The sequence below is a fragment of the Arachis stenosperma genome, chromosome 10 (assembly GCF_014773155.1).
Source record: "Arachis stenosperma cultivar V10309 chromosome 10, arast.V10309.gnm1.PFL2, whole genome shotgun sequence".
NCBI classification, from domain to species: domain Eukaryota; kingdom Viridiplantae; phylum Streptophyta; class Magnoliopsida; order Fabales; family Fabaceae; genus Arachis; species Arachis stenosperma.
The window spans coordinates 118,210,878-118,235,674 of record NC_080386.1 but is presented as its reverse complement, the minus strand read 5'-3'; the positions used below and the strand labels follow the sequence as shown (position 1 = coordinate 118,235,674).

The 24,797-nt window shown below is 34.0% G+C and overlaps 1 protein-coding gene across 1 annotated transcript; it reads right to left on the bottom strand.

Moving 5' to 3' along the window:
- Positions 1 to 7,849: 7,849 nt before the first annotated feature.
- LOC130957559 (pentatricopeptide repeat-containing protein At2g36730-like) lies at positions 7,850 to 13,102 on the bottom strand. Its single transcript, XM_057884404.1, has 5 exons — positions 12,600 to 13,102; positions 12,135 to 12,228; positions 9,123 to 11,497; positions 8,933 to 9,020; positions 7,850 to 8,344 (listed from the first exon to the last, which is right to left on the bottom strand). Exons 1-3 carry the CDS (start codon positions 13,100 to 13,102, stop codon positions 10,493 to 10,495), a joined length of 1,602 nt encoding a protein of 533 aa, XP_057740387.1. The 3' UTR covers positions 7,850 to 8,344; positions 8,933 to 9,020; positions 9,123 to 10,492.
- Positions 13,103 to 24,797: the final 11,695 nt, after the last annotated feature.

Sequence of the window (24,797 nt, the reverse complement as noted above, 5' to 3'; positions counted from 1 at the left end):
TGAAGTGCTCCTTCTATCAACTCTATCACCAACAAAATCTACATCACAATAACCAACTACAGAAAAATCATCAATCTTAGGATATCAAAGACTAAAATTGGATATGCCATGAACATATCTAATTATCCTCTTAACTGCAGAAAGATGAGACTTTTTAGGTTTGGATTGGAATCTTGAACACATTCCAACACTTTGTACAATATCGGGTCTAGAGAAAGTTAGGTACACAAGAGAGCCAATCATTTCCTCTATACCTAGTCTCATCTACATCTTTCTCAATTTCTCCCTTGTCTAATTTTGAATTAGGGTGCATGGGAGTTCCCATGGGTTTGGCATTATCCATACCAAATTTCTTAACTAGTTTCTTGGCATATTTCTCTTGATGAATGAAAATACCCTTTTCAGTTTGTTTAATTTGCAGCCCAAGAAAAAAAATTAAGTTCACCCATCATACTCATGTCAAATTCACTTGTCATGAGTTTTTCAAATTCAGTACAAAGGGATTCATTTGCTGATCCAAAAATAATGTCATCAACATATATTTGGACTAAAATAAAAGAATCATTAGAGTTCTTGATAAATAGAGTACTGTCTGTGGTGCCTCTTTGAAAACTATTTTTCAAGAGAAAAGAGCTAAGTCTCTCATACCAAGCTCTAGGAGCTTGTCTCAAACAATAGAGAGCTTTTGATAATTTGAAAACATGGTTAGAAAGCTCTTTATTTTCAAAACCAGGTGGCTTCTCCACATACACTTCTCTATCTATCACACCATTCAAAAATGCACATTTCACATCCATTTGATATAATTTAAAACTACAAAAAGCAGCATAAGCTAAGAGAAGTCTTATGGCTTCCATTCGGGCAACAGGGGCAAAGAATTCATCAAAGTCTATTCCTTCTTCTTGGTTATATCCTTGTGCCACTAGCCTTGCTTTGTTTCTTGTAATGCTACCATCCTTTCCTAGCTTGTTCCGAAATATCCACTTGGTGCCAGTCACTTTCTTTCCATTCGGCCTTGGAACTAATGTCCGCACTTGGTTCTTCTCAAATTCAAGAAGCTCATCTTCCATGCCTTTATCCAAGAAGGGTCATTAAGGGGCTTCTTTGACATTCTGAGGCTCCATTTGAGAGAGAAGGGGAATGTTTGTTCCTTCATTGGCCTTTCTAGTTGAAAACTGAGTTCTAACCCCTTGAGAAACGTCCCCAATAACAAATTTCTCAGGATAATTCTTCAAGAATCTCCATTCACGAGGTCTAGTTGACTTGGAGGCAGATTCAGTCACTAATAGATTCTGGGTACTGCTGGTTTCAGGATCTCCTTCAGATTCATGAGACAAAACAAAATTGTCTCTTAAATTTTCAGCAGCTGTAGTTTCTGGTTCAGGTTGACCAGAAGTTTCATTTTCATGATTTTATGCAGTTTCACTGTCCTTTTGAGCTTGATTCCCTGCATCACAGTCTTTCAAAACACTTTGCACCAAGTTAGTATCACAAAATGTAACATGTATGGACTCCTCAATAATCCTAGCATCTTGATGATAAACCCTATATGCTTTACTAGTTGTGGAATATCCTACAAATAAGCACTCATACGCCTTTGGATCAAATTTTCCCAAATTATCTTTGTTATTAAGAACAAAGCATTTGCATCCAAATATGTGCAAGTAGTCTAAGTTTGGTGGGTAACCTTTCCAAAGTTCATAAGGTGTTTTCTTCAAAAAATTTTTTATGATTGTTCTATTCAAAATGTGGCAAGCTGTTTTAACCGCTTCAGCCCAAAGGAATTTTTGAACATTACTCTCATAAAGCATAGCTCTTATCATTTATTGTATGCTTCTATTTCTTCTTTCCACAACACCATTTTGTTGTGGTGTCCTTGGACAAGAGAAGTTTTGAGATATTCCAAATTCCTCACAAAAGGATTCAAATAAATTGTTTTCAAATTCGGTTCCATGATTACTTCTTATAGAAGAGATCTTTAAATCCTTTTCATTTTGAATTTTCTTGCAGAAGATTTCAAAGGCCGAAAAATATTCATTTTTGTGTGCAAGAAATAAAACCCAACTAAACCTAGAAAAGTCATCCACAATCACTAAACCATAATGTTTACCACCTAGGCTTTGAGTTCTTGTTAGACCAAATAAATCAATGTGTAGCAATTCAAGTGGCCTTTTAGTAGAGATGTCTTCCTTTGGTTTAAATGAACTTTTTGTTTGTTTTCCCATTTGGCAAGCATCACAAGTGATGTCTTTGTCAAACCTTATCAAAGGAAGACCTCTTACTAACCATTTCTTTACAAGTTTGTTTATTTGAAACATACTTGCATGGCCCAATCTCTTGTGCCATAGCCACTTTTTAGAATCTTTAGAATGAAAGCAAGCTACATTTTGATCCTTTAGTTCATCAAGGGTAAGTCCATAGACATTATTAAAATGCTTGGCAACAAAAAGCACTTCATTAGTCTTTTCATTTACAACACAGCATTCAAGTCTTTTGAAAGTCACTAAATATCCTAAATCACATAGCTGACTTATACTCAAAAGATTGTGCTTCAATCCACATACCAAAAATACATTATCAATGAAGGTAGAGTGTTCATTACTTACTTTTCCAACAGAAATTATTTTACCTTTACCATCATCTTCAAAGGTCAAAAAACTTCCATCACACTTGTTTAGTTTGATGAAGTAAGTTGACCTTCCAGTCATGTGCCTTGAGCATTCACTATCCAAGTACCATATATCCTTTTTGTTCTTGGATGCTAGGCAAATCTGCATGAAGAACTTCAAGTAACCTTAGGTATCCAAATTAATTTGGATCCTTTGAAGTTAATCCATCTTGGTTGCCCAAGTGCATTAAAATCACACACAACATTGTTAATTTAGCTTCCAACAATTCTTTTTTCAATGAAGCATTGTGAATATGAATGACCAAATTTTTTGCAATTAAAACAATGATTTCCTGATGCATATTGCTGAAATTGAGATGAGCTACCATGCTGGAAATGATTGAAGGGCTGAAATTTTCTGGTTTTTGGAAGAGGTGCATTTCTTTTGACAAACTAATTTTTGTTATAATTGTTCCTCTTTGTATAAGCATTTTCATCAGATTTTTTTTTGAAAACTTTTGGACTTTTCGAATACGAGGTTTTGTTGTAAAATTGTGGTTTCTTGAAAGCAACCTCATTTTTCAAATTGAACCCCAAACCTGGCCTATTTGAAGTAGGTTGGGTTCTTGGTGAAGGCTCAGTTTCACTTATGTAAACTTCATCAAATTTCTCCTCAAATGTGAGAACATGTCCAATACCAGATTTGTTGAATGTGAATTTAGTATTTGATGAAGAAGCCACAAATTTCATAGAGAAATCATTAAAAACTGCACTATCCTTGGTTATATAACCTAAACCAGATTTTTCAAACAATGGTTTTTGACTTGCAAGTAATTTGTCCAAGTTACTAGAACTTTGAGCAAATTTTGCTAAGTCATCATTTAGCCTTTTAATCATATCATTTAATTTTTTATTTTCAGCAATTAACTCTTGAGAAGGATCCACAATGTGCTTTCTTTTTAATTTTTTAAGTTCAGATTTTAGAAATATGTTTTCTTCAATAATGTCCAAGGCACATTCAGTTTCCTTCACTTTTTCTTTTAAAAATTCATTTTCACCTTTTAACACATCTTTTCAGATTTGTACTTATTGTATTTATCTAGTAGTTTTGAGGTGTTTAGAGTGAGATCATCAATAATAGCATGTAAATCATTTATAGACAAGTCAGTAATTTACCTCATCAAGATTATTGTTTCCAGCCATGAAGTAGTCTTTATCTTTGCCTTTAGACTCTTCTTCTTCATTCGAGTCGTTCTCAAGATCCTTCCAAGCTGCCATGAGCACTCTTTTCCTTTCTTTCTTTCTTTTGTCCTCCTTCTTGAGCTTTGGACAGTTTAGCTTGAAGTGTCCAACCTCCTTGCAATGATGACACGTCACCTTGCTCAAGTCCATCTTGTGTTCCTTTGAGCTTGAACCCTTGTACTTGCCCTTGTTCTTTATCATCCTTCTAAATCTCCTAACAAAAAACATAAGCTCATCATCTGAAATACCTTCACTGGACTCACTCTCTCTTGATTCTATTTTTGACTTGAGGACTATTCCCTTTTTCTTTGAGTCCGGGTTTGTGTGTGTGGTTTCATAGGCAAGGAGTTTTCCTCTCAGCTCATCATAGGTTGTAAGGCTTAGGTTAGTGCTCTCGGCTAGGATAGTGGTGGTGGTTTTCCATTCTTTTGTGAGGCTTCTAAGGAGTTTTCTTACTAGAGTTTGTTCTGAGTAGTTTGTACCCATTGCATCAAGGTTGTTGATTATGATTAAGAGTCTCTCAAACACTTCATCAATGCTTTCTCCATCCTTCATATTAAACATATCATACTCTTTTCGCAGCATATCAATCCTCGTTTCTTTGACCTGTTTAGTGCCTTCGTGTGTAACCTAGAATTTTTCCCATATTTCTTTGGCTGTCTTGCATCTAGACACCTTTCAGTACTCTTCAAAGCTGATAGCATAGTAAAGAAGGTAGATGGCTTTAGCATTCAGCTCCATCTTCTTCTTATCGTCTTCATTCCATTCAGCTTCTTCTTTTGGAGTCACCACTCCATCGGCACTTATTTTTGTTGGGATCTTGGGACCGCTTACAACAATCTTCCATATGTTGTAGTCAATGGATTGGATGAAGATCCTCATCTTCTCTTTCCAGTAGGCATGGTTCTTCCCGTTGAAGAAAGGAGGCCTGTTGTTTGACTGGCATTCAGTGATGGTGTAGGCAACTGTGGTTGTGCCCAAGTTGTTTGCTATTGGATCTTTGCTCCAAGCGGTGAAGCTTGATTCTTGAGATCTTAGCTCCTGATACCAATTGAAGGTTGTAGTAGACTTAGAGAAGAGGGGGTTGAATCTATGCATTTCTTTTAATTTGATAGACTTAACCCTTTAAAGCAAACTTTCGATTCTGATTCTGTTTGAACTCAGCAGCGAAAATTTATAAGACAATTTATTTTTGTCTCATGAATATCAGAAAACAGAACAAAGCAGAGAAGAGAAAAGCTAACACTATCATGTATCCTGGTTCAGTTGCTTTGTGCTATGCAACCTACGTCCAGTCTCTACCACAACAGTGGTGAAATTTTCACTATAGTTAAAGTATTACATACACTAATTCCACAGGATTGACACAATCCCTTCACACTCAAGTTCTAACCTAACTTGACTTTAGCTATCCTAATACTCAACTCTTTCACTCTTAGTGCTAACCCAACTAAGAAAGGGATACCTAATAGGTACAAAATGCAAGACACAGACTTACCTAAAGAAATCTGAAATCACTCTAGGCTTTTCTCTCAAGTGTATCACTCAGCCTTGTTTCACTCATTGGCTTTTACTTGAGATCTCTCATTATGTCTTTTCACTCAAGAAATTACAGAAAGATAAACATTAAAAAATAAATTACAATCTTTAAAACATGAAGGAGATTGACTCTTCAACAACATCTTTGCTGTGTGATAAACCAGATTTGCATGTCTCTGATTCAGTTCTTCATTTTTGGCGGAATGCTTCTTTGAAAGAAAATATTGTCCAAGTAGATGAACTTCATCAGGGAGCACTTCTCAGAACGAAAACTCAATACACTGGTTATCTCTCCTTGATTCTGAATGAAGAAAAATCTTCTTTTATCTCCTTGCATCTTGTTGGGTTGCTCTCCCCAGGTTAACCCTTGAGCCGTGTGCTTCACCAACCCACCAACTCATTTTTTCCCATTAATCCTCAGAATAGAAACTTTGGTTCTGATCTTCTCTGGTTGACCGAAAACTATAGGAAAGCAGAAAACAGATATCCTCAATGGTAAACCCAGATCTTGGCCATTGAGAAGCTACTTAGTCCCCAAGACACACTTGTGACCATAGATGCACAGCAGAGAACAACACAAATCATCTTTCCCTTGTATCCTATTTCGGACTTGCAGAGTGTTGAAAAGAAGAGAGGAAAGCAGTATGCATGAAATAGGAAATAATTTACCTTTAACCTTTGCCTAAACTTGATTTGGTTTGAATTTGCTGATTTGACCTCAACCTTTCTTGTCTAACCTTCTCTTTCTTTCTTCTTCTGTGAACAACTTAAGGACTAAGCTTTTTCTCTTTCTTTTTCTGATTTCTGATTGAGACAAGATAGATGTACGTTGCTTTTGGTGAAGGTACAGGGGAAGAGTTTGAATGAGAGAACCAATCGGGCTTGGATCGGATTTGTATCAAGTTCAGCCCGTTGGTTCCTTGCCTAGTTTCTTTTTGGGCTTGTTTGATGATTTGTAGCCCGCTAGATTTGTTTCTTATTTTCCTTCCTCTTGGGCTACTACAATGATGAGTTTTGGCATGTAACAATAAATAATCAGCCTCATATAATCATAAACAATCAACACTAATTATATACTTTTGCCCAATAAAATAATGTTTGTCATCGTTAATTAATTTAGTTAATTTCTTAACTCAATAGAGTTAATTTATTTTAAATATGTATTTATATTCTATCATATATTTTATACTAGTAACTAATTTTGATGGCTGATTTTAATATACATGTAGCGTTACTCAAAATTATCATATCGGTTTATGTCATTATAGCATACTCTAAATACCAATTTTCACAATCAAATTTTAAAAAAATAAAAGTTTTTTAAACCTTTTAAAAAGTATAAATAAAAAATTTTAGAACCGAGTCACAAACTAATTTAAAAATTTTACCCTAAACACTAATTTTGTACGCATCAAATTTTTTGCCTCCTCTTTGTCGGAGATCTAACATCTGGTTTTAGATTATGAATCTTTCACACAATTTTTAATCATTAAATTATAATTAATTTTGTATTTGTATCTGATAAGACCATATCTTTAACTTTTATAATATATTTAATAATTTTTTTAATCTAAATATCTAATTGAACATTTAAAATGAACTCTTACTTAAGAATAAAAAGAATATCTTGATATAATTTAGAGTGAATACCTAAATTATTTTTAAAAAATTTTAGATTGAATATTTTAACTTTTATTATTAAATTTTTATTATTATAAAATTTTTTGAATTATTTCCATTAGACATTAATCTTACTATTATTTGAAAGAAAACTAATTTGGCTCATAATAATATTTATTGAGATTTAATTTTTTTTAAAATAAACTTTGTTAGAGATTTGTTTATATATATATATATATATATATATATATATATATATATATATATATTAAAAATTTTATTAAAAATAACTTAAGGAAATATGTCTGACAAACTTTAGAATAATAAAAATTTATTAGAGAACAACGTGTATAAATTTGATAGGAATTATTTTGAAAGTTTTTTCTATAATTTATATTTATATCTAAATACATTAAATTATAAGTTTATTAAAATTCTAAAATCAATTATGTTACGTATACACAAAAAATTAATTACCAATAAAATTATTCTTATTTGCAAACAAAATTTATGTCTTATTAGCAAACAAAATTTATGTTAAAGTTGAGTGAAACTACACATGTATTTATATACGAATACATAATAGTTAATTTAATGATTAATTTTTAGCCTATAAATAATATTTTTGTTCCACAATATATAAAAATTTAATTTTAATACAGTTTTATATAAAGTAAATTTACACATATATCTAATTATATAATATTATATTAGTAAAAATAATAACTTTTTATATTAATTGTGTAAAATAATCATACAAAAAAAATAGATGTGATTAATTAAAATATAAATAAAATATTTTACACAATCAAATTATCAAAATTAAAGTCATAGTATAGAACAAAACAAATAAAAAATCGCCTTAAAAAAAAAAGAAAAAAAAAAAGATTGAGAGCAGTTTGATGTACAAACAACCTGAGTGGTGTTTCAGCCATTGAATTAGCAAGTGAGCCAATATCTCCATCTCATGCATTCCAGATAAACAAACCAATAGCCCCAACTCCATCTCAAGCTTTTCCTGCAAGTTCTGAACCTATAACACCATCTCATGATTTGCCTGAAATTTAGGCAATAACCCCAACTCAATCTCCTTCCCCCGCAAAAGATTGTGTTGGCAAGTGAGCCTATAGTCCCATCTCATGATTTGCATGCAAACAGAGTAATAGCCCCAACCCCATCTCCTGCATTTTTCGCATATGTACCAATAGCTCCTCATGCTTTCCTTGCAAATGAACCTTCTGCTGATGATGAGCAGACCCCCACGTTGATTCAGTGTCTCACATTCGCAGCTTCTACAGTTCCAGAAAGATTAACATTTAAACACGCCAGTCATGTCTGAAAGCGAGCGATCATGTATTTTAGTATCCATCAGTAATAATTTTGAGAGGGAAATATACAATATAAAAAACGGTTCATTATATACAATATCTTAGTACTCAATGACATTATATCTCTCTAAATACTATAGAGACGGTTCATGTTCCAGCATCTTTCTTGTGTCAAATTAATATGTAACATCAGTGTTAGAACAGAACTTCTTATAGAAGTTATTATGTAGCGGTTATCGCTTTTATCATCTTTCTACTTTGCTTCTTTGCTATTTTTATCTTTTGTTTTATATTTTTCTGGGTATCTATCTGATCAAGGAAGATTGTTGAGAACCTGCAACTAATAGCAGATTGGCTGGAATTAGTAATTTTATCATTTCAGCACCATTAATTTTTCAAAACAAATAACTAATAATTTAATTAACAATTTTACCATTACAAACAGTTTGAAATGTGTGGGATTAAAAAAAATAATCTAATTTAGGTGAACTTGACATAAGGAGCTGAAAATGTTTTAATTTCCAGTCATATTGTGTTTGCATTGTCATATAACTCCCTTGAGAATTTCATAGAAGTAACAAGGAGTTATAATTACCTCTCAACCTTCCAAACTGAATCTTTGCTTTTTCTATCTGTCTTGTCAATGTCGGAAGACTATTTTTACTTTTGGGCTGCTGAATGGTCTGAAGAATTATCACATAAAGGAAGTTAATAGAACTAGTATAAAAGGAAAACACTAACATACTCAGGCACTTAAAAAATCATTGCAGATGGTTACAACTTACACGGTTAGGAATCACTTCCTGCAACTTTGCAGGTTACCAGATGCGTAATCTTGAATATTATAATTTCCTCCTTCCTACAAGAATCAGCGAGATTTCTTTCCTTTTTTTTCCCCTTAAAATGTTATGAAAAGTTAGCACCTATAAGGTATAGCCATAACTACCACAAATCACATGGTTTGCATCCGCTGTCTCTGTCCGGTTCCTTACATGCTCATCTGCGTAAATTTACGGTCCATTTTTTCCATTGTAGTCTGTCAGTGGCGTGTCAACCATTGAATATGTTAGGCCACAACTGCAACCTCCTTTAGTTAATGTTTTGCTTGTAAGCCAATAAATAGAGAGCCGCAGCCTGCATCAGTTCACATTAGAAGAGTAGCTCTGGGTGATTATATGAGCCAGCTACTTCAGTGTTTAACACGGTTGCTTCTATTCTAATGTCTCATAGATCTTTCCTAGACTGGTCACAAACCAAGAGGGTAGATATACCAGGACCAAGTTCATCGCTGTTTTCCTCTAGGGAGATTAACTTTTATCGAGAAACACACTAGACCAACACTCGAGTGATCTTTCATCTTAATAGCTCTTGAAAATACCAAGTTTTATGATATAGCTGTTACCACACTGTTCACCCTCTGCATTCATCAACACACCTTGGACATGATCAAGGCCTGTTTAAGTGTTCATGTCATGCATATTTCTCCTAATAGGAGCATAGGAGTTGCTTCTTTGTCTGAAAAGCTTCTAAGTTATCTGAATCATACAATCATTCAGTAATGTTGACATTAGCCATACCAAAGCATAACTCCGTCCAAAATTTTAATATTAGCAATTCCATTTTGAATGACACTTTTCAAGAAGAAACTCCTTTGAAGTGAACCTCAAGCAGTTGCTTATGTTCTTGCGACTAGGATGCGACAATCAGACATTAATAAGTAGTACTGCAACACCACCTTTTCGGCAACCACCTCAACTAATTTTGGCCTTCCAAGTAGCAGAAATAGTTCAAATAGAAGTGATTTAGGATTTAATCAGAGGCACATTTGAGCAACTTAAGTCTACTCCTTTGGTTAATTATGACAATTGAAAAAACGAAATCTTTTGGACAATGCTCAATTAAGTAGCAACAAGGCTCCACCCTGGAGTTTTCTTTAGTCTTTCTTCTTTCATAACCTTCCTCAGTCTCAAAACTTCATTCCATTGTCCAGCCTCTGAATATATATTCGACATAGCAACATGAACACCATGATTATGAGGTTCCAGAGCAAGAATTTCTTTTACGACTCTTTTAGCAACCTTGGTATTTCCATTATTTTTGCAAGCTGCCAACAAAGCTCCTAAAATAACAATATCAGGCTTCCAAGGCATTCCTTTTACCAGTTTATCAACTTACCCTCTTTTCCAAGAAGATCCACCATGCACCCATAATGTTCAATCTTTGCGTCAACCCCATACACATTTTTCATCGAATAAAAGATCTCACGACCAACATCAACCAAGCCAGCATGACAACAAGCCGACAAAACCCCTAAGAAAGTGACATTGTTAGGGACGACAGCTTGCTCCTCCTTCAGCTTCTCAAAGAGACCAAGAGCATCTTCAACATGTCCATGAGTAGCCAAGCCAGAGATCATCACATTCCAAGTAACAACATTTCTCTCAGTCATTTCATCAAACAACTTCCGAGCCATAACAATCTCCCCATTCTTTGCATACATGTAAACCAACGCCGTCCCAAGAATCACTTTCACTTCAAACCCCTTCACCTTCATGAACCCGTGAATCCTCTGCCCAAGCTCAAGATACCCCGCCCGAGCGCAAGCCGATAACACTGAAGCCAGCGTCGCAGCATTGGGCTCCAATCCATCCGCAATCATCTCATGAAAAAGCCCCAAACCCTCATCATAACATTGATTCTGAGCATACCCACAAACCATCGTCGTCCAAAGACTCAAACTCCTGTCCGGCATTTCATCGAACATAAGGCGCGCAAGGGCAAAATCTCCGGAACATAAACCATTGGCCAAACCATTGGCCACGTGGGAATCAAAGCACAGCCCGAATTTCAGCACGTGTGTGTGAACCTGGGTACAGGCTGGCAGGGAGGGAATGTTAGAGCAGGCCTTAAGGAGAAAGGGGAAGGTGTGTTTCCCTGGAATAGCGCCTAGCTTCCTCATGGAGACGTAAAGGCAGAGAGAGTAATGGGGATTGGGGCTAGAGGCGTGGGCGCGGATGAGGGTGTTCCACATGAAGGTGTTGGGTGGGTATGGGAGGGAGGAAAAGATTCTAGACGCGAGGGTGAGGTCGGCGAAGGGGGAGAGGGCGGAGGAGGAGAGGAGGCGGCTGGCGACGAAGGGGTCTCGGCGAGGAGAGAGAAACTAGGAGGAGTGGGCGGCAGAAGTGGAATGGTTGAGAAGGTTCGTGGCGGCGGTGGTGAACGCGGGAAGCGGTGTTTGAGCGAGAAGTGCAGTTTTGGCGGCACCATTCGAAGAAAGGTTGTTGGTCATCACTGACCAGAGACTCGGAGTTTCCCAAGGTATCCGCCACTGGCGGCAGCGAGGCAAGGTTGTTGCCGATCGGAGCTCGAGTCTATTGCTGACCGATCAGTGTACAAGGCGGCATTCAATTCCCCACACAGAAGGATGAAGTGACCATTCAACAAGCTAAGTGCACTTTCTCTGATTCTTAATTTCTTATCGTACATATATGCATGTTATTTGAGTTTGACTTCAACTCTTTAAGCTTTTTTATGAGTCAAACCTTTACATTCGGCCAATATCTAGTGGCAAGTGGCAACTTAACAAATGATCGTGAAGACACGCATCCAAATTTAACGAAGGCTGTGACTTGTGAGTGCTCTCTTACCCATTTCAAATCAAGAAACAGAATAGACACCAAAATTAAAATCAAGAAATAGAATACTTATTCTCCTCTAATGACGCACCAAGAATCCTCTCCCTCATTCACATAAAAATAAAAAAAAAAACACACACACACATCCCAAAAAACACTCACCCAGAACCAGAAGGCCAAAACACGAAGCATCTGCCCCTCATCCTTTGGCAAAGCACCTTGTGCCACACCTCTCCATCCCCTGTCTCCCTTGTCGCTTTTATAATTTTTAAATTATTTTAACTGAATTTTCCACATTATAGTCAACGGCGAAAATTCTGAATCCTTTCTTTAACAAACAAAACAAAGGTTTTTTCTTTTTTGATAAAGCTGCTTAGAAAACTAAAACAGAAAATAATATAAAAAAGAAAAAAATTTTGGGGAAGAGAACTCCACAAAAAATGCATCATATATTCACAAATGATGAATTACAACCAAACTACACAGAATCAACTAACTAATTTTTTTCATGATTAAATGCATAATGCTGTTCACATGATGAACTACAATCAAATTACACAAAATCAAATAACTAATTTCAATTTTTTTTTTACATTTTTGACAATCTAATTAGTTGGCATCGGATACCGACATAAAGGACATAAATGACTAGTCTTGAGCCATTGCACGAGGCATTCTTGATGATATACATGCTTACAAGGCATTGATGAAACTTGTTCTGCATCATCACCATAATCAAATTCAGTTAGACAAATAGTGCACCTCTCTGCTAGGTGGTTATTATTTTCAAGCTTCACTTTCTCAAGAGACTCAATGGCATTCTTTGATGCAGGAACCATCTTAATATTATTAGGATCTTCCATGGACTCTTCAATGATTAAGTCGGTGATCATGTTGCCGTAGTCATCAACTTCCAATGACAAATTCTGGATATTCAAGTCATCAACGTACAATATAGGATTCTGGATAATAATGTCCAGATACAAACTGAACAAACGAAAATCAGGTCTTTCATAGAGGAATCCGGAAGGACGAGTTTGAATTATGGCTTTCGCGTAGGATATAATATCTGGCATCATGTTATGAATCAAGGCAATTGGTATAATAGCCTCAGGGAAGTGCATTTGCATGTGTGATGAACCGTTTTGAAGGAATTCTTGCGCTTGGATTAGAATTGAGGATTCAAACGAATAAATGGCTCCTAACACTGGTGGATGTGATTGTGGTTGTTGATGATGAGTCCAGCAAGTTTGATGCGTAACTTGTACCTTGAGAATGAAGTAATCTGTTATTTGATCTCTCATGAGGGTTAGATAATGTTGCAAATCTGCCTCCTCTTCTTGTAACAATGGGGGAGATGACGCTTCCCAAAAGAAAGTAAATGGCGAAGTCATGATGATGAAATTAAGAACTGGTTTGATGCTTCGAGTTTACTAGAAATATTGGAAACTTTCTTTAATAGAAATAAGAATGAAACTGAGAATTAATCCTTGTTGCTTTCTGCTTATTTATATATACAAGGCTTCTAGTAAGATTTGGTTAACGGTAATACTAGAGGCAGTATATTTTTTTGTGATTTGTAATAATTCATTAGGAATCATTTATTGATATGAAATTATACATTTTTTTAATAATTAAAATGTTAGTTAAACTTTAATAAAAATATTCGCCTTTCAAACTTTTTCTTTAGTTTTTAGATATTAATTAATTGAATAACTTTTTTAGTTTAATTAGAATAGTAATTTTTTTAAATAATTTTTTATTATCTTCTAACCATTTTTCTTTTCTTGGATTAACATTCATAATTTAAAAATTAAAAACGATTATTTTTATTCTTTTTTACAAACTAATTGAAACTAATTATTCGAGATAAGTGAGAAAAAATATAACAATGATTATTTATAAAAAAAATCATTTAATATTTATTTTATATATATATATATTAAAATAATTGCCAATTATTTGAAATAATGTTTTTGTTTTTGGAGTTGTTATAAATAGATTGATTAGACAAAAAAATAAATTGATTTACAAAGATTTTATGCAAAATTACTATCAAGTAGTTGAATCCTAATTTAATAATAAGATATTCTCTATTTCCAAGTAATTTTGGTATCCAAATTCATCCAAGCAATTTTAGGTAACGCGCCTTTTTCGCTTTTCTTCTTTTCTCACGCTTCTTCTTCTTCTTTTTCTTCTCCTCACACTCGTTTACACAAGAAGCGTCTTTTTCTTCTTTGCCTTTTTCTTCGCGTTCCTCCTCCTCCTCATTCTCTTTCTTCTTTTTTGCGTTCCTTTTTCGTCACGTATTTTCTCCTTATCGTCATTCTTTTGTTATTGTTGCTGCTGTATTCTTTTGTCTTTTCCTCCTTCTCTCCCTGGTGAAGAAGCACCAGAAGGTGAAGAAGAAAAGTTTTAAATTGTGCAGAATATAAATGAACCGAACATGTTATTTGTATGACTCCGAATTTTTAAAAATTAAATAATAAGTTATTTACGATTTATTATGTTTAATCAAGCTTATATTTTCTGATATTTTACATATAAATCGGGTAATTTCTCAATTATAATTTGAAGTTTTAGTAATTGAAAAATAATGAGGATTTTATGTACTATATTTTGAATATTTAGATGTTGAGCTTTATTTTATAAATAAAGAAAAAAATGAATTTAATTATTTCTAATTTTAATTTAATTAGTAGTTATTTGAATATAATTTATATATTGATGAACAAATGGTACTTTCTTTGAAGATAATTTTATTGGATTAAACTTAGTTTTTAATACTATTTTATACTCTAATTATATTATTAATTATCCTCAAAATGAAACCTTAATTTGCTAAATACTTCCTAAAACCCTAACCCTAACTTTTCCATTCCCTTCAGCCGCCACACCCCTTTTCCTTTCTTCCAAAATCAAACACACAAACACAACACATAGCAGCAGCAAAAGAATTAACAGAAAGAAAGAAAAGAGAGGAGAGGGTGCGAATCAAAAGAGAGGAGAAGGGGGGAGAGTGCGCCGGCGGAGTCACTGCAGCTCGTCGCGCCGCCGTTGTCGCCGATGATGGAGGAACGAGGAGAGTGTGTCGCAGAGAAGGGGGAGCTCGTGCGAGTGAGGAGCGTCGCCACCGCCGTCACGTCGTGTGCCGCTAGCTTCGTTGCACCTCGTCGTCACCATCGCCGTCGAACCTTCGTGGAGTCGTTGCCTTCGCACCGGCGCTGTGAGCTGTTATCGAGCCATAAGCAGGACCCGATGCGAAGAGAGAGAGACAGAACAATGCGAGGAGAGAGAAAAGGCGTTGCGGGGTGGTTTCTACCGCCGCTGCTCTCTCCGCCATCGTCGTCTGTGGAGTTTTCCGTCGCCGGAGTCACGAGCTGAGGTGGGGAAGGATGCCATTTTTCCTATTATTGCAGTCATCGCGCTACTACTGCTATGCTTTGTTTTCTTGTTTTCCTTAATTACTATAAGTCATTTTTGTTTATGAATCTCCACTGCTACTGTCATGCTATCCGTTGATTGAGAAGTTTAAGGGGTTGATGTTTTAGGATTAAGGTGTTGCAACTGTGGACTGTGACGGTTGATGCTCTGAAAGAATCGTTGTTGCTGGGGTGACTGAAATTGCTACTGCTGGTTCTAACGCTGTTGTCGCTACTGTTGTGAAATCGAAATAAGTAGATTTGCCGCATTTAAATTCTGAAATTTCAACATTGAGGTAGGTGCACTTTCCTTAAACTCATTTTAATTTTTGAGAATCGTTATAAATCGATATTAATGCAAAATGTATATTTTTTGTGATTTCATAAGTCTTATGAAAAGGTTTGAATTATTTTGGTCGATTGTAATTATTTGTGTGGTTGATTGATTGATTGATTGATAAGGTTGAATAATTTGGATTATGGATTGATTTTTGATAAAGTGGTGGTTGTCGAATTTATTTTCTTGAGAATTATAAATATTTTGATAATGGAAATGAGTTTGAGTTATTGAAAGAGATTTGATACATTGGATTTGGGATTGTTAGTTTATCAAAAATGATTTTTGGAAAAATTGAAAATGGTTTGAGATATTGAAATTGGTTTGGTATTAGAGATTATATAAAGGAGTTTGAAAGATGTCTGGATGGGACCCGAAAAGGGTGGCAGAGTCTGAGTTTTAGAGGAGATGCTGTCAAAATTTTATAAAAATTAGAGATTTTGTTTAGACGATTATTTAAAAAGATTTGAATTCAAAGGTTATATGATTTGATTTTGAGTTATTAAGAAAATGAGTATATTTTAAGTTTGATTCATTTAGAAAAGAATGAATTATATTTTGAATTGGAACTATTGATGAACGGAATGGAAAGAAGGATGATGAGGATTGATTTTGAAATATGATTTCTTGAAATGAATTTGAAAATGAGATATTGATTAACGAATGATGATGATATTGAGAATGACTTAGATATTGATGAACGTTGACTGAATTATTCATATGCTTATAAATTTGAATTATCTTAGACACGAGTTTTTCTGGGTAGATGCAGTACCTTGCCACCACTTGTTCCAGATTGAGACTCGATACTCTGTTGACCCTACGACGTAAGGGTGACCGGGCACTCATAAATTCCCGAGAATGGTACCCCCATTGAGCGATTTGATATATATGTGAGAAAAAGCTATGCATAGACTCATGGAGATGCGCGTCGAGAGACAGTCCAAAGGTTTAGCAAACCGGTCTTGTCGGGTTGGCTGTATAACCGACAGATGAGCTCATTAGTCATAGGATAGACATGCATCATTCGCATTTGTATGCTTTGTTTGGGTTTGAATTTAATTTTTGTTTGCCTAATTATTAAACTGTTATTAACTGCTAACTGAGCTATTTGCTGTAATTGCTATCTATACTTGTACCTTCATTGTCTGTTTTGCCTGTGTTTGTTCTGATGTAGTACTTTCGAGATTTTTGGTGATGAGATGATGATTGTGTTGATTGATTATGTGATACATTGAACGCTGTGATTGGTTTCTGATTGAGTTATTAGTAAAGTATGAAAAATCAAGCTGGTTCAGCATAGACTTAATAAACCTATGCTTGGAACAGGTTGGTCATTCATATAGTCTAGGAAACCAATTAAGATTCTCTTATAAGAAAGGAAAGGTTTTGGATTTGTGAAAAATAAATATTGTTTCTTTGAAAAGTTTTGGATGATTAGCCGTTGATTTTTAAAAGATTCATAGGACGAATGATAATCACTGCCTTGAAACCAATTCTTCTTTTTATACATATCTTCTTATAACAATTCTTAAACCCTCTACTGAGAATCCTTTCGAGGATGATGTTTTTACCCCCCTACAGAATTTCTTTTCCAGTGACAGTTTCAAGAAGCTTTGGCACGAAGCCGCGATTCGAACTACGGAGCTTTGCATATATATATATATATATATATATGTGTGTGTGTGTGTGTGTGTGTGTGTGTGTGTGTGTGTGTGTGTGTGTGTGTGTGTGTGTGTGTGTGTGTGTGTGTGTGTGTGTGTGTGTGTGTGTGTGTGTGTGTGTGTGTGTGTGTGTGTGTGTTTTCCTTTTGTGTTTCATGATTTAGATTTAGATTTTATTTTATCCTTCGTTATTTGTCATTTTGAGAATTTAGAGTGGCAGGACTTGTATATTAAGAAGTTTTGGATAACTTTATGTAATTATTATTACTTGAATATGATATGTGACTGTGTGATTTTTAAAGTAAAGGCTTTTTGCTTTCATAACTAAAAATTGGGTTCATATTTACGAAGGCTCAATATTAAATAAATATAGTATCAAATAAAGGATTAAAGGTAAGTAACACCTAAACTTTTAGTACGATCATAAGGTGTTAAAAGTAAGGGTCTTACATTATGGTATCAGAGCAGTTAATCCTGATTAGAGCCTTGGGAATGGATTGACTATACTTCGTTGCATACTCTGAGTGTCTGTCATGTAGTAGGTCTTGTTCGGATAATAAGAATTAGAGCTTTATGCACATGACTATCTATTGATTAATGTCGTTAGCTTACCGTAGCATAACTCTGATGTTAACTCTGGCCAACTTAATGTTAAAGATTTATGCATACGGAAAAGTTAACAGGTTATCATAGATAAAATAGAATTATTAGGGGATGCGAATAACGGGTTTTGGGAGCATTAGAAATTAACTTTTGAAGTTAGTCCCGTATCGATGCATCCTTTGTTTTGTTTTCCTTAGTCATGAAATTCCTTATTTCACTGCTTTTTTGAAATGCGGTTTGATTCTCTATCAGATTGTATTCCTGATCATCCTTTGGATTCTTGATGTCATGGTTTTCAATTTGGCGTTATCCTATGTAAACTTTGTACTCTAATTTAATTGGAACTCGCTTCGATCAATATATCATCTTATTGTTCCTAGCAAAATTTTCTGATTTAAATTTCTTCCTTAAGTTATGATTTGATATTTTAGCTCTATGCATTGCATCTTATGTATATTCTACTCTGAATATCCGCCTAGCTATCCTATAGATTCTTGACAGTACAGCTTTAGGTTCTGTGTTCCTCTACTTAAACGATGTAATTTGTTGACGATGTCTGAATCTGTTTTGCCGTAATATATCCTATCATATAGTGTCCTCTTGTAATTCTTATTTTGTATCTTCAAATAAATTCTGGTTTGATTTTTCTCTCACCTGAATTCTTGTTCATGACTATTTCTTGAACATCTAAACCTTCTAATTTAGCATATACTTCCTTATATGAATTTGGTAACTTTTTTTATGGTTTAAAACCTGTAGGTTCGTAATGCTACACCTACTCTTTTACTAACTTATATAAAAATGAAATTAATTATTACACCCTAGACTTTCTCATTTAATTACAACTTGATTTCCTACTAACCTTATCACAATTTTTATACATATTCTTATGTGATTTTGCATCTAAGTATTTTTCAAGATTTTTGAGAAAATATTTTTGCTCATAACTTGATTAAATTCTATTTTATAAATTTTCCATATCTAATTTTAATTTGAGTTTTTTTTATACAATACCTTTTTTATTTCTTTCGAAAAAGTGAATTCATTCCTTTTTGAGTTTATCCATTCTTTGTGAATGCTACCATTGATTTTTAGTATTCTTTTCGACCTAGCTTAGATTCGGTTCAAAAGAGTGTACCGTTCTTCTTCTTGATTGTTCCTACCGAAGTTCTTAGATTCAAATTCCTTCTTAAGATTACAGCTTGATTCTCTAACGACTTTATTGCAGTTTTTACGAATATCCTTATTTGATTATGTATTTAGATATTCTTCAAAGAAAGGTTTTTATCTCTTTCCAGTTGGTTTTAGTTTGGTAAACTTCACCTAATTTATTTTTAATTTGAATTTAGTTTAGCATACTACATTGTTTATGCAATTGTTGTTCTTTTAAAAAAATGTTGGATTCATGTCTTGCTTCTTATGAATAGACCAATTCCTTTCTTAAGCTTTTCATTTCTGTGGATGTCATATTTGATTCTGTTTTTAATTACTATCTTACTTTTTGAATGTCGCCATTAGTCTTAGTTTTTCATTTCTTGTGAATCTCATACTCATCCGAGTCAACTTGAATTCGTTTCATTTAATGCACCATTTGTCCTTTTATTTATCTTTCTTTAGTTAAAGGTTCTTTCTTGATAATTTTCTATTAATTGAGTTGTCTTCTTAGTGCGTTTTGTATTCCTTTGGACCAATTGAAAACTCGTTTGATAATCCATGCCTAGTGAGTTCTTGTTTGAATTCCCTTGATTTGAAGATCCTTTCTTCCATGGGCTGATTTCCTTTTAACGCATCGTAATCTTCTTAAATGATTCTTGCGAGGTGGTTATTCCGAGTATACCTTCAGAATTTTGTTTTGAACCATTTTGAAAAAGTTTTGAATTTTTTTGAAAAAATTTAAGTTTTGAATCAATTTTTTTAAGTTGTTGAGTTCATTCTTAAGTTTTTCATTTTTATGAGTGACATGCTTTATGAATCCTAATTGAAATCCTTTAATTTAAGTTTCTTTCTTGAAAAGAATTGGTTTCCTTCTTAGCGCATCTTAATATTATTGAACATCCTTATAAGGTTGTGATTTCAAGTATATTATTGGAGTTTTGTTTTAAACCTTTTTAAACAAGTTTTGATTTATTATTATGCGAAGTTGTCCTTGACTTTGCATTTCTTTACTTGAGTAGTGCCTCTCTTTGATGTGATTTGAACTTGTTTTGGTGCGATATAACTGCCTATTGAAGTTTTAATAAAATCGCTTTTGATTCAGCCTACACCCCTTTACCTTATACTCTAAAAATTTCTATATGTGATTTAAACTTGTTCAATTGTAATGCATCCTTTTTTCTTTTATGAGCAAAATTTTATCTCATGTTTCTTTCCAACAAAATCGCAGTTTTCATGCATGCTTGAAAAAGAAGAGAAAATACAATTTCACTCTTAGCCAAATTAATCTTTCCATTTACAAACTTTGTGTAATCTATTTCCACTTGAATTTATATTGAAATAATGTCACATTTACGCTTTTATTAATCTTCTGAAGGATGTTTGTTACTCATTTTCTCTTTCAGAATATGAAATGATTTTTTCTTAAGTTTTTCATTCTTTATGAACAATGTATTCGAGAGTATCCTTAAATCATACACTTGAGTTTTGTGAATTTTGTCTTTGGTTTTGGATATTCTTCTTTTGTAAACCTCATATTTACTTGAATCAGCTTGAATTCATTTCAAAATACTGCATTGTTTTTCATCTTATTGGTCCTATAGAATTCCTTCGATTCAAGAGTTACCCTATAAATTATCAGTTGATTCTCTTTCCAGCACTCTTTATTGCTTGTTCATCCTTGTCTAGTTGTGATTTCAACAATTCTTTCAAATTCTCGCGAATACGGTTCTTGTCGCTTTTCTTTCTTTTCTATGGTTTATTATCCTTCTGAGTATACTCGAGATTAGTTTTCGTATCTTTTGTGACCGTTAGACTTAGTAAACGATACATTAGTCCTTTAGGACAAGTTTGGTGAATGCAAAAGGTGAAATTTGTAAGTATACAACGTTGCAGAGAATTGTGGAATCTTGTTTCATGTGAAAGAGTTTTGTTGATGTTAGATTTGAGACCATTAAGATTTGCGAAGTGTTTGACGAGGTTGAAAACCCTCGAATGAGTTGTTCGATGAAGTACGATTGAGGATGTTGGAAATAAGTTATTTTGAAGTTTGAATAATTGAATCTCTGAAGTTGTTGTGAGATCAGAGTGCGAACGTTAAGCACGCTGTTTTAACCCTAATCTGTTATATAACCTTTTGCCGCCTTGCCTTACCATCACATGTTTGAAATATATCATCTTGTATATCAAGCCTATCTAGTAACTTTTGTTTCTCATCACTTATACTCTTTATACCTTTATGCCATATGAAAATCCTGGTATTTGAAACTATATATATATATATATATATATATATATATATATATATATATATACAATGAGAATTTTTTGCTTTTTCTTTAAATGCATTCGAGAGTGAAGTGATATGAAATCTCTTTTATTTTGTATCAATTTTCGAGGACAAAAATTTTTTATAAGTGGGGTAGGATGTAAGACCCCAAATTTTTAAAAATTAAATAAAAAGTTATTTATGATTTATTAAGTTTAATAAAAATTATATTTTCTGATATTTTACATATAAATCGGGTAATTTCTCAATTATAATTTGAAGTTCTAGTAATTGAAAATAATGAGGATTTTATGTATTATATTTTGAATATTTAGATGATGAGCTTTATTTTATTTAATAATATTTAATTAGTAGTTATTTGAATATAATTTATATATTGATGAAAAAATAGTACTTTCTTTGAAGATAATTTTATTGGGTTAAACTTAGTTTTTAATACTATTTTATACCCTAATTATATTATTAATTGTCCTCAAATGAAACCCTAATTTGCTAAATACTTCCTAAAACCCTAAACCTAACTTTCCCATTCCCTTCAGCCGCCACACTCCTTTCCCTTTCTTCCAAAATCAAACACACAAACACAACACATAGCAGCGGCAAAAAAATTAACAGAAAGAAAAAAAAGAGAGGAGAGGGTGCGAATCAGAAGAGAGGAGAATGGGGGAGAGTGCGCTGGCTGGAGTCACTGCTGTTCGTCGCGATGCCGTCGTCGCCGATGATGGAGGAACGAGGAGAGTGTGTCGCGGAGAAGGGGGAGCTCGCACAAGTGAGAAGCCTCGCCACCGACGTCGCGCCATGTGCCGCTAGCTTCGTTGCCCTTTGTCATCACCATCGCCATCGGACCTCCGTGGAGTCGTTGCCGTCGCACCGGCGCTGCGAGCTGCTATCGAGCCACAAGCAGGACCCGATGCGAAGAGAGAGAGACAGAACAACGCGAGGAGAGAGAGACAGCATTGTGGAGTGGTTTCTGCCGCCGCTGTTCTCTCCGCCATCGCCGTCTGAGGAGCTCGCCACCGCCAGAGTAACGAGCTGAGGTGGGGAAGGAGGCCATCTTCCTTGTTGTTGCAGTCACCGTACTACTGCTGCTACGCTTCGTTTTCCTTTTTTCCTTAATTAATATAAGTCATTTTTGTTTCTGAACCTCCACTGCTACTGTCATGCTATCCGTTGATTGAGAAGTTTAAGGCGTTGATGTTTTAGGATTAAGCTGCTGCAACTGTGGACTGTGAGGGTTGATGCTCTGAAAGAATCATTGTTGCTGGGGTAACTGGAATTCCTACTGCTGGTTCTAACGCTGTTGTCGCTGTTGTTGTGAAATCGAAATAAGTGGATTTGCCGCATTTAAATTCTGAAATTTCAACATTGAGGTAGGGGCGCTTTCCTTAAACTTATTTTAATTTCTGAGAATTGTTATAAATCGATATTAATGCAAAATGTATATTTTTTGTGATTTTGTAAGTCTTATAAAAAGGTTTGAATTGTTTTAGTCGATTGTAATTATTTGTGTGGTTGATTGATTGATTGTTTGATAAGGTTGAATAATTTGGATTATGGATTGATTTTTGATAAACTGGTGGTTGCCGAATTTATTTTCTTGAGAATTGTACATGTTTTGATAATGGAAATGAGTTTGAGTTATTGAAAGAGATTTAATACATTAGATTTGGGATTGTTAGTTTATCAAAAATGATTTTTGGAAAAATTGAACATGGTTTGAGATATTGAAATTAGATTGGTATTAAAGATTATATAAAGGAGTTTGAGGGATGTCTAGATGGGACCCAAAAAGGGTGGTAGAGTCTGAGTTTTAGAGAAGATGCTACCGAATTATGATTTCTTGAAATGTGATTTTGAAATATGATTTTGAAATATGATTTCTTGAAATGAATTAGGAAATGAGATATGGATTGACGAATGATGATGATATTGAGAATGACTTAGATATTGATGAACGTTGGTTGAATTATTCATATGGCTTATAAATTTGAATTATTTAAGACACGGGTTTTCCTGGGTAGACGCAGTGGCTTGCCGCCACTTGTTCCAGGTTGAGACTCGATACTCTGTTGACCCTACGACGTAAGGGTGACCAAGCACTTATAAATTCCCGGGAATGGTACCCCCATTGAGCGATTTGATATATATATATATATATATATATATATATATATATATATATATATATATATATATATATGAGAAAAAGCTATGCATAGGCTCATGGGATGTGCGTCGGGGGACAGTCCGAAGGTTTAACAAACCGGACTTGTCGGGTTGGCTATATAACTGACAGATGAGCTCATTATCTATATGACAAGCACGCATCATTTGCATTTGTATGCTTTGTTTGGGTTTGAACTTAATTTGGTTTGCCTAATTGTTAAACTGTTATTAACTGCTAACTGAGCTATTTGCTATAATTGCTATCTATACCTGTGCCTTCCTTGTATGTTTTACCTGTGTTTGTTCTGATGTGGTACTTTCGAGATTATTGGTGATGAGATGATGATTGTGTTGATTGATTATGTGATAGGTTGAAAGCTGTGATTGGTTTCATAAAGTATGAAAAATCAAGCTAGTTCAGCATAGACTTAATGAACCTATGCTTGGAACAGGTTGGTCATTCATACAGTCTAGGAAACCGATTGAGATTCTCTTACAAGAAAGGAAAGGTTTTGGATTTTTTGAAAAATAAATATTGTTTCTTTGAAAAGTTTTAGATGATTAACCGTTGATTTTTAAAAGATTCATAGGACGAATGATAATCACTGCCTTGAAACCAATTCTTCTTTTTATACATATCTTCTTATAACAATTCTTAAACCCTCTACTGAGAATCCTTTCAAGGATGATGTTTTTACCCCCCTACAGAATTTCTTTTCCAGTGACAGTTTCAAGAAGCTTTGGCACGAAGCCGCGATTCGAACTACGGAGCTTTGCATATATATATATATATATATATATATATATATATATATATATATATATATATATATATATATATATATATATATATATATATATATGTTTTCCTTTTCTGTTTTATGATTTAGTTTTAGATTTTATTTTATCCCTCGTTATTTGTCATTTTGAGAATTTAGAGGGGCAGGACTTGTATATTAAGAAGTTTTGGATAAGTTTATGTACTTATTATTACTTGAATATGATATGTGATTTTTAAAGTAAAGGCTTTTTGCTTTCATAATTAAAAATTGGGTTCATATTTACGAAGGCTCAATGTTAAATAAATATAGTATGAAAATAAAGGATTAAAGGTAAGTAACACCTGAACTTTTAGTACGATCATGAGGTGTTAAAGGTAAGGGTGTTACATTATTATGATATAACAATTGT